Source organism: Clavelina lepadiformis, chromosome 3, assembly GCF_947623445.1.
Source record: "Clavelina lepadiformis chromosome 3, kaClaLepa1.1, whole genome shotgun sequence".
NCBI lineage: Eukaryota > Metazoa > Chordata > Ascidiacea > Aplousobranchia > Clavelinidae > Clavelina > Clavelina lepadiformis.
Genome location: NC_135242.1, coordinates 2,032,033 through 2,042,768, shown reverse-complemented (window position 1 = coordinate 2,042,768; position 10,736 = coordinate 2,032,033). Strand labels below are relative to the sequence as shown.

The following is a 10,736-nucleotide window of genomic DNA, read 5'->3' as shown; positions in this document are numbered from 1 at the left end:
ATAAAAAATCAGCGTTCGTCGAGTATAGTGCAACTGGCAATCGAACCGAGCTTGCCTATTTACCACTCATGACGTAAAACCTGCAACTAGAATGACTAAGACTGTAGTTCTTAAAACTTTGTTGAACGCAACTCGATAAACTGGTTTCGTTTGAAGTCATTCTTGAACGATTTTATGGGTTGTGTGTGGACAATTTTAACAAGTAACTAACAATTTTTTGAAAATTTGTATTGCTTGAGTTGTTTATGGCTATGAAGTCACATGAGGTCAGAGTAAGATACACGAAGAATCCACTTAACGCTCTATGTTTTTCATTTTTCACAAACTGTATTTCGTATGTGAGGTAACCCTCGCAGTGATTGCTTTAACTGCAGTACAAGAAGCTCCGTATTTGGTTGCAAATTTTGTTACTTACATAATGTTTACCATCGAGCCAATTGTGTTTAAAACCGGTTTTACAAGCCTTTTTTGCATTAATTACTATTTCCACGAGATAGCCTATATGAAAAAGGGCCTTATCTGTACCTATTTTTAACAGTTGTAACGCAGGATGTAGTACTGGCATTGACCACGTTTAAAATGCTTGGTTATTAGCTCAGAATAACTAACTCATATAACAACTGGAAAATTAACACAAGTTCGTGTGTCCGTATACAAGTCATTCCTAGGACAACAACTTATCAGCAATAATTAATTGGATGAGATTCGTTAGTATTGAGGAATAGCCATAGACGCCATCGAACTTTGTCGTTCATCTCGCTCGACTATAGAAATGACATAAACCCGCAGGTAACATAGAAGGACGTTATTGTAATATGTCCAGTAGTGCAGTACACATCCCAATACGTTTCATGTATCACTTGTTTTTAAGACAAGGAGACACATACACTAAAGCAAGGTTGAATGCGTTGTGGTACGTTAAAAATATTAAAAAAATACAACCACATCTTAAAACGAAAATTTTTTATTTATCTGTATTGCATTAGTTTATAAAGATTTAATATAATCATCAAAGTCAAAAAAATCTTACACTAAAATGGAAAAATCCCATATTTTATTTTATAAAACATTGCCACGCAAATGGGTATTCCCCTCCAAATTCGCCACTCTTTCCTTGTTTAGCTGTCTCAGCTGAAGTCAACACAGTGGGCTTAATTCGTGTCGGAGTGGACAGTCTAGACCAGGGGTGTCCAACCTTTTTCGCCAAAGGACCACATACAATTCGTATATTTAAAAAAACAAACTCAGCATCGATCGAAGCTTCGGAGATTTCGTATCTTTCAAAGCAATACAAGAACCCAATTATGAAGAAGTGAAGAAGCGAAGAAGTAAAGAAGAGAAGAAGCGAAGTGCGGAGAACTAACGCCAGAAAATATAAGTGAAGAATGGCCACGCATTTCACATATGCAGACCGAGTGAAGCGACAATGGCACAACGACATCGCGGCTGAGTACAACAACCATCGAGAGGTGACAATCCAGTTAGCAAACGACAGTAAGAGGGAAGATATCTACAAACTGATAAAGGAAACCCAAATACCGCTTAGTTACATTGAAGGGATCATCCAAAAACCAGGAAACGTGGTAAATATAACGATAGAAAGCAAGAAAAATGCAATACGCTTAGCAGATATTTTTCGGAAGCTACCAGAAGTGAAATCTGCCACAGCTCATGGCGATGACAGAACAGATCTCACCATCAGATGGGTGCCAATCGATTACCCGCAACGACATCTGGACAAAATCCTTGCGAAATATGAAATCAAAGGCCCAGCCCAGCTGGGAAAGGACAAACACGGAATCAAAGATGGCAGAAGGATCTATAAAGTACACAAACAAATGACGGAACAACTTCAACTCCCCTCATACTTGTACTTGGGAAAGATTCGATGTGCGGTGAGTTACGACGGACAGGTTCAAACATGTTCTTATTGTTCCGAACAGGGCCATAAGTTTAAAGAATGCCCCAAAAGAAAAGAGATATTGGAAATGGTCGAGGAAAAAAGTGCCCACAATGCAGAGACCAGCCGGCCAACAGAGGAGAATCCACCAAAGACGAGCCCCAGCCACGACCCAAACGAACCAACCCCAGAACAGCAGAAAACACGAAAAAACAAAAGAAACGACATGAACGTGGACGCAACAGAAAACCAGAAGAAACAGGAAACACAACGAAAAATACATGAGCCGCGACGTGGAGCAAAGGAGAGGAGCGCCTGGGATAGGAGCCGAGCAAAAACAAGGACTTCACGGGAAGAGAGCCCGGAGCTCAACTCTAATGTGAACCGAGGGAACAAAAGAAAGGATATCAGCGAGGACTCAACAGAAAACCAAGAAAAACAGGAAACACAAAGAAGTAAGGTAGATCATATGGCATATGACTTTGCCGAGTTGCCAATAGACGAACTTACAGATTTCCGATGTGGGTGCAAAAATTATGTTCAAGTCAGGAGAAGCAACGACCCAACGAAAGAAACCCCACAACTCGAAGAACCGGTGTACTGCGAGGAATGTAATGGAGCTTTAATACGATGCAACTGTACCGAATTTTCGTTCCATTTCGTAAACAATAGATACCATCAATGTTATTTCAAATGCTGTGACATGACATATAAACCGAACCCTAGCGAACTCAATCACACAATTTTCTGATCTATACTGTGTTTTTCCATTTCCGATAAAAACCTGTGTTTTTCCTTTTTTACGAGCATTTTTTTTAATCATCATTATTAAGCGTGTCTTAATTGTTTGAGAAACGTTTAATAAACAAAAACTCGACCACATACAATTTATGAATGAGTGCGCGGGCCACTTGAATATTTACTGCTAATTTCTAATTAAAACCCTCATGCCAAAATTCTAACCTCAGAAACAATATAACCTTCTTTTACAATTATAAGAACAATAAACATACCAAGTTATAGTAAATTCAACAAAGTTTTTACTAGGCCTACACGTCGACATTTTAATGTGAAGTTTGGCACTGTTTTTCTCTAACAAGTTTGGCAATATTCGGTGAGATGGACGATGTAGCAATGCGAAGCGAGTTTTCCATATGGCTGTCAGAAATTAGTAAAAACACAATTAATGCCAATTTCTCGGAATGTAAGTTTGCCATAAATTACGCAGGCGATTCGGTTGATAATATAAGTCATTTCGACAAATACTGCGCGGGCCACAGTAGGACACCCCTGGTCTAGACTCTAGATCTGTGATTTTCAACCGCGGATCTCAGAGCCACATGCAGCTTTCAACTGTACATTTTGCGGCTCTCACTAACTTAGTGAAAAATTAATTAGTTGTAACCAGAATTGCAACAAAGGAAGTAAAAGAAATCAAGAATTAGAAAATTGTCTCAGCAAGGATCCCAAGGTCTCAGCAAGGATCCTTACCAGGTTACTACCGTCCTGCTGTGTAAAATCATTTTGTGCTTTTTGATGTCATAATCGTGACGTCATTTTTCCTGTGGCTCCTTGCAAACCTTAGGTTTAAAATTTGGCTCTGGAACTGAAAAGGTTGAGAATAACTGGTCTAGATGAAATATGCGTTAAGTACTTAGTAGGCACAATGTTGCAAGAAACTCAGATGAAGAATGCAGCGATTCTGTAGAAATGTTTCTCGATGAACCCAGCGTAAGTGATAGAATTAATGCTTGCAAAGTTGATGCTCACTTGCTTGTTGGAAAAAACAAAGAAAAGCATTTTTTTTGCAATTTTTGTGATAAATCATTCAACAACAAAACTCCCTTCAACAATCATATAAGAACCCACACTGGAGAGTGCCCTTATCAATGCAATTTGTGTGACAAGTCATTTACCCAAAATAGAAGTTTAAAAGCTTATTTGATTATCCATACTGGAGGTATGTAATGTCAGGTTTGTCACAAAAAATTTTTCCAAAATAGCAGTTTACAATCTCATATGGCAATCCATACTGCAGAGCACCGTTACCAATGCCAGATATATAATAAAGTCATTTACCCAAAATTTATATTTGCAGCCTCATAAGAACTCACACAAGTGAGTGACCTTAATAAAGCCAGGTGTGTTTGAAATCATTTACTCAAAGCTGCAATTTGCAAGTTCATATGAATATGCACATTGGAGAGTGTCCTTATCAATATCAGTTGTGCCATAAATCATTTCCCAATAATATCAATTTGCATAATCATGTCAAAATCCACACTGGCGAGAGTCTTTATTAATGCCCGGTGTGTCATAAATCATTTTTCATAGCAACCGTTTGCGAAATCATATGAAAAAACACATGAGAACAGCCATACAAGTGTTCACATGGCGAAAAGTTGTTTAGCTCAAAAGCAAAATGTCAGTGCGTATTAAAGCCCACATCGGGAAACGAACATGGAAATGTAAATTCTTTTAAAAAGCATTTGTGCATAATTCCAGTATTAAAAACATTTCTTTATCTTTTATCTTGTTTTTGAAACTTTGTGGTTGGTTTTTTGACTTTCCATTTCAATAGTTTCAACAATGTTTATTCCAATAAACCAAAAGCATCCACTGCATGATTGTAGTTGGCAATTAGCATTCGGAATTTTTAGTTTTGAATGCGATAGTGAGTTGATAATTGTTTAATCAACATTGTGCATGTTATTTCATGACCGATATTGCGTACCGCTCATTGTTTTGTAATCTAAAGTAAAATAAACAACATCTTGTGTCGATTAAAGTATCTTTATGAAAGAAAATTGGTTTCTAGGTTTTATAAAAATTTATCTCGTTTTTCATGCATTCATTATTATTCTAGAATTGACATTATCATCTTGTCATCCATTTCAGGTTAAATATTTATTTAAACTATTTATATGGTTTATTGACATTATCATCTACTTTGTAAGTTTTGTTGGCGTTGGTTTATAACTTTTAGTAGGTCCATTGTCAGGTTCAACTTCAATAGTGAGGCTTGAATGTAGATCAGCAATTTTTTGTTTTAGTGACAAAACATTTGCTGTCACAAGTATGGAAACATCTGCTCTATGTAGTTAAATGAATTGAATTTGTTAAAATTGATTTTGACATAGATTGTCATCATACATTTATAGTATTCATTAGGGAAGGGCCGATACGAACCCAAACCCGAATAGATTCGCCGAATATCACCTTTATGGAAGATTCGGGCGAACACGAATACCAACAATGGCGAATCCGAACACAATAGTACTTATAAATTTACTGACTTTCGTAAAAAATGATGATCTAGTTTCCCAACAATGCTAAACTAGAGTCAGCAGTACTTACAATGAACTTACAACGTTTTCGTAATGATTTTGCTTCTTCGATCGTTTTTTAAACGCTATTTTTCGAAAGAAAGCGATTTGTTTATCGATTACGTCATTTTAGAAGCAAGACTTGATAACTTTTCGAGGAAATTTTATTGTTTGGTTCTAATGCGAATAGATTCGGGATTCGTTCGTGTCGACCTTCATGATATTCGGGTTCGCACGAACCCGAATAATCTTCCTCGCGGCACATCCCTAGTATTCATATAATACCATGTTTTGTTTTTATTTGTCATATTTTGCTAGTTTCATGTTGTTTACATTTTACTAAGTTGACATAGACATCAGCTAAATGTGTTGCTCATAATTGTTATACACAACATTTTTACCGACAATATCTAATGTCTAAGTTTTCAAATTATTTTTTTTTATATTTTTCATAGCCTGTACCATAACAATATGACCCTACAAAGCTGCCTTAAATCTGTTTGTTCTTTGGCTTTCGTTGTTGTTACTTGTGAAGAGTTGAAACGAAAATTTTATTTTGGTTTTAACTGACGTTATTTCATCTGTTTACAACCATTTACATAGTCTACTTAAATGAAAATCATCATCAGAGCAAAACTTTTGTTATGATTTAGTTAACTACATTACATATTATTTTTTTTATATTTTTGAATTTGCTGTTTTATAGTATTACTCGTATTGTAGATTACGTATTTTTTTGTTAGTTTGTTGTTAAAATGTTTTAAATTTTTTTTCAGCGAATACATTTTAAGATTCTTACAATAATCAAACTATGGAGTGTCATCCAGGCATAATGCAAGTTGATATTTTGTTAAAAGGAATCCGTGATATGATTTCACAAGAATTTATATCAATGCGACAAGATATGAAAATGGAATTTGCAAAATCGCAAGAAGGCATGAAAGATATGGTTTCAAATTTCCTTGCAGAAACAAAGAAAGTTCAAACCAAGAACAATGCAGTTTCAATTGAAAAAACATCAAAATTATTTGATGTTTGTTCTGATATCGGCATTTGTGTTGAGAAAGTTTATTCTCAGAATGCATCAGTTGTTCCTGTTGTTAAAGCTGTCACAGAAGAATCATTTTTGTTCGAAGAATATGAGGTTTCACAGACCGAAACTGATAACCGAAGTATGTCCATGTTAAACAAATTTTCTACTCAATCAGAGAATGGAGTAAATGCTATTGATAAAACTGTTGAGCCACAAAGCTGTGTTGAAAGAAATTCAGATGAAGAATGCAGTAATTTTTTAGAAATGTTTCTCGATAAACCTGCAGCATGTGATGGAATCAATGCTTACAATGTCAATGCTCAGGTGTTTGTTGGAAATAACAGAGAAAAGCATTTTACTTGCAAGTTTTGCGATAAATCATTCAAACAAAAATCACACTTGAAATATCATAGAAGAACTCACACAGGAGAGCGACCTTATCAATGTGAGGTTTGTCAAAAGTCTTTTACCCAAAGTAGTAATGTGCAAACTCACATGAAAATACACAATGAAGAGCGTCCTTATCAATGTAAGGTTTGTCACAAGTCCTTTTTACGTAATAGCACTTTGCAAACTCATATGAGAATCCACACTGGAAAGCGACCTTATCTATAAGAGTTGTGTGAAAAGTCATTGGTTCAAAATAGTAGTTTACAAAGTCATATGAGAATTTACAATGCAGAGCACCGTTATCAATTGCAGGAATGTTAAAAGTCATTTACCTAAAATAGCAATCTGCAATGTCACATTATAGGTCACATCTAACCTTGGCATTTGTATTGAAGAAGATCATTCTGAGAGTGCATCAGTTAGCCCTGTTGTTAAAGCTACGAAAGGAGTTCCTTCATTGTTGGACGAATATGAGGTTTCACACACTGAGTCTGATGACTCAAGTATATTCATGTTAAAAACAATTCTTCTTCGATCAGATATTGAAGTAAATGCCACAGTTAAAACTGTTGAGCCACAAAGTTATGTTGAAAGAAATTCAGATGAAGAATGAAGCGATTCTGTGGAGATATGTCTCGTTAAATCCACTGCAAGTGATGGAATCAATGCTTGCAAAGTTGATGCTCAGTTGTTTGTTGGAAATAACAAAGAAAAGCATTAGCATACTGCTAGCACATGTTGTAAAACTGCTTTAAGGAACTTCTTCAAAATTAAACCAATGTTAAGTTTCGCACAATTATTATTTTCCATATGTAATCTCACAATGTCAACCATTTACATGAAACACATAAATGCCACAAATTGTCATAGCAGAAACTTTTGTTTCATTTTTGTTTTGTTTTAAGTTTTTCGAATTTAATGTTTCATATTATTACTCATATTGTAGGTTACGTATTTTTGTTTTAGTTTTTTGTTAGAATATTTTAGCTTTTGTTTTTTTTTCAGCAATTACATTTTAAGTTTCTTATAACAATCAAACCATGGAGTGTCATCCAGGTATAACTCAACTTGATGTTTTATTGAAAGCAATCAGTGATTTGATTTTACAAGAATTTAAATTAATTCGACAAGATATGATGAAGGAATTTGGAAAAGTGCAAGAAAACATGGAAGATATGGTATCAAAATTGTTTTCAGACACAAAGGAATCTAAAACAATGGCCAATACAATTCCAATTGAAGAAACACCACAACCATTAGATATAGAATCTGATATCGGCATTTCTATTGAGAGAGTTTATTCTGAGAAGGCATCAGTTCTTCCTGTTGTTGAAGCTGTCAAAAAAGAACCTTTCTTGTTCGAAGAATATGAGGTTTCACAGACCGAAACTAATGACCCAAGTATATCCATGTTAAACAAATTTCCTACTCAATCAGATATCGGAGTAAATGCCACGGTTAAAACTATTGCGCCACAAAGCTGTGTTGAAAGAAGTTCAGATGAAGAATATAGCAATTTTTTTGAAATGTTTCTTGATAAACCTGCAGCAAGCGATGGAATCAATGCTTGCAATGTCAATGCTCAGGTTTTTGTTGGAAATAACAAAGAAAAACATTTTACTTGCAAGTTTTGTGATAAATCATTCAAACAAAAATCACACTTGAAATATCATAGAAGAACTCACACAGGAGAGCGACCTTATCAATGCCAGGTGTGTGAAAAGTCATTTATCCAAAAGTGCCATTTGCGTATTCATACGACTACCCACAATGAAGAGCGTCCTTATCAATGCAAAATGTGTCACAAGTCATTTACTAGGACTGACAATCTACAAATTCATATGAGAATCCACACTGGAGAGCGACGTTATCAATGTGAGGTTTGTGAAAAGCCCTTTACCCAAAATAGTAGTTTGCAAACTCATATGAGAATCCACACTGGAGAGCAACCTTATCAATGCAAAATGTGTCACAAGTCTTTTACTAGAAGTAGCAATCTACAAATTCATATGAGAATACACACTGGAGAGCGACCTTATCAATGCAAATTGTGTCACAAGTCATTTACTAGAAGTAGCAATCTACAAATTCATATGAGAATACACACTGGAGAACGACCTTATCAATGCGAAGTTTGTCAAAAATCTTTTACCCAAAATAGCAGTTTGCAAACTCATATCAGAATCCACAATGGAGAGCGACCTTATCAATGCGAGGTTTGTCACAAGTCATTTGCCAGTAACAGCAATTTGCAAACTCACATGAATATTCACACTGGAGAGCAACCTTATCTATGCGAGGTTTGTCAAAAGTCATTTGCCTCTAACAGCAATTTCCTAACTCATAAGAGAGTCCACACTGGAGAACGACCTTATCAATGTGAGGTTTGTCACAAGTCATTTACCATTAAGAGCAATTTGCAAACTCATATGAATACTCATACTGGAGAGCGACTTTATCAATGCCAGGAGTGTCAAAAGTCATTTACCCATAAATTCTCTTTGCAACGTCACATGGCTATCCACAGTGAAAGGCAACATTATAATGAATGAAAATAATAATAACATTCATATAACACTATTTCAGATAAAAGAAATTACTCTTAAGCGCTTAACAATCACATCTAAAATATAGTAATAATCAAGAAAAGCAAGAACAGCGACGAATGAAGCATAAACAACAAGGACAAGGCTACTATAATTTATAAAAGCATTATGAAATTTCTTTTTGTTGGAAGTCCTTGAAGGTAAAAGGTTATTTGTCACAGCAATTGACAGTTCACACTGAAGCATGACCATACAAATGTGAATATTGTGAAAAGTCTTTCAGATTAAATTTGTAATTTAAAAGGCATGTGTGAGCCATTTATCCTGATCCCGTATCTCTGTGAAAGGTTTTTGTCTTTTCTCTTCCTCAGTTTTCTTATTATTGTTTATTTTATTGGATTGGTATTGTATAAAACTCTTTATTCTCAGACTGAGAAAAGTCATTTGTTGATTTGAATCCGGCAATGAGACTTTATAAGTCGGGCGCTGGTTACTAAGCTAGCCCGAACAAAAGCAGGTACTGTTAATACCTCGCCCTATTCTATTTCAACGGTAACACCACTGGGTGCGCCAGTATGAATGTTCATTTTGTCAAAAATCAAAAGTATTTGTCAACACATATGAAAGTTCACACTGGGACACGACCCTACAAATGTGAATTTTGTGAAACGGCATTTAAAGAAAATAGAACCCTTGGAAATTATTTATGTGTTAATAATTGTGATGTTACATTTATGTGAATTCTGTTGGAGTATTTAGATAAACATTATCGATTTTTATATTAAAATGGAATAGTGGTTTTGCATAGCATTTGTTGGAAATTAAAGTATGTTTTTGTTTTTTCTGTTGATGCTGGTTCATTATTTTTTTTCTGTTTCGCTATAGAATGATGGTTTCCCACCTGCTGCTGTAACACCTACCCAGATACCATGCTTTCAACTTGTTTAATTCTTAAATGTTTTCATTTTGTTTTTTTGTATAATACGGTCAATAGTATGGAACAGTCTGTACACAACATGTTAAGATAAGAACGAAAAATCAGACCCAATGGTAAGTATTGTGCATTATGTTGTACCTAACAACAATGGGCGTATTCTATTGTTTCAGAATGTTTAGATGCTGTGTTTTAAGTCGTTGTTGTCATGGAAAACAATAATTTTTCGCTCTTTTGCGTCTACCCTTAACACTAACTAACTTTTAAATGTGTTTTGCCTAAATGAAAGTTCAATAAAAACTGGTATATACAGGCAGTTAAATTTAAGCTAAAACATCGGTATTTTTTGAAAATATGTTTGTTCATTTGATGTGCTTCTATACAGATTTTAGTTTGTTAGTAAACAAACCTGCGTTAGTGATCTGTTATATAAAGAAGTTAAGGTGTTGGTTATTGAAAGTGTTCTTACATGTATTACTTTTCTAATCAGTTGAATGAAATGCATACATTTTGTAAATTTTATTACATTGTGGTGTGTGGCTATTTTACGACCTTGATTTATCATTTTCGTTGGTGTTTTTGGAATACAATGTCTCCTACTTCATGT

General features: G+C 35.0%; 1 protein-coding gene across 1 annotated transcript; it reads left to right on the top strand.

Annotated features, from left to right (window-relative positions):
- Positions 1 to 3,368: 3,368 nt before the first annotated feature.
- Positions 3,369 to 10,727, top strand: LOC143448658 (uncharacterized). The gene is made up of 3 exons (XM_076948480.1): positions 3,369 to 6,871; positions 7,014 to 7,230; positions 7,670 to 10,727. The coding sequence occupies exons 1-3, from the start codon at positions 6,038 to 6,040 to the stop codon at positions 9,199 to 9,201; spliced, it is 2,583 nt and encodes an 860-aa protein (XP_076804595.1). The 5' UTR covers positions 3,369 to 6,037; the 3' UTR covers positions 9,202 to 10,727.
- Positions 10,728 to 10,736: the final 9 nt, after the last annotated feature.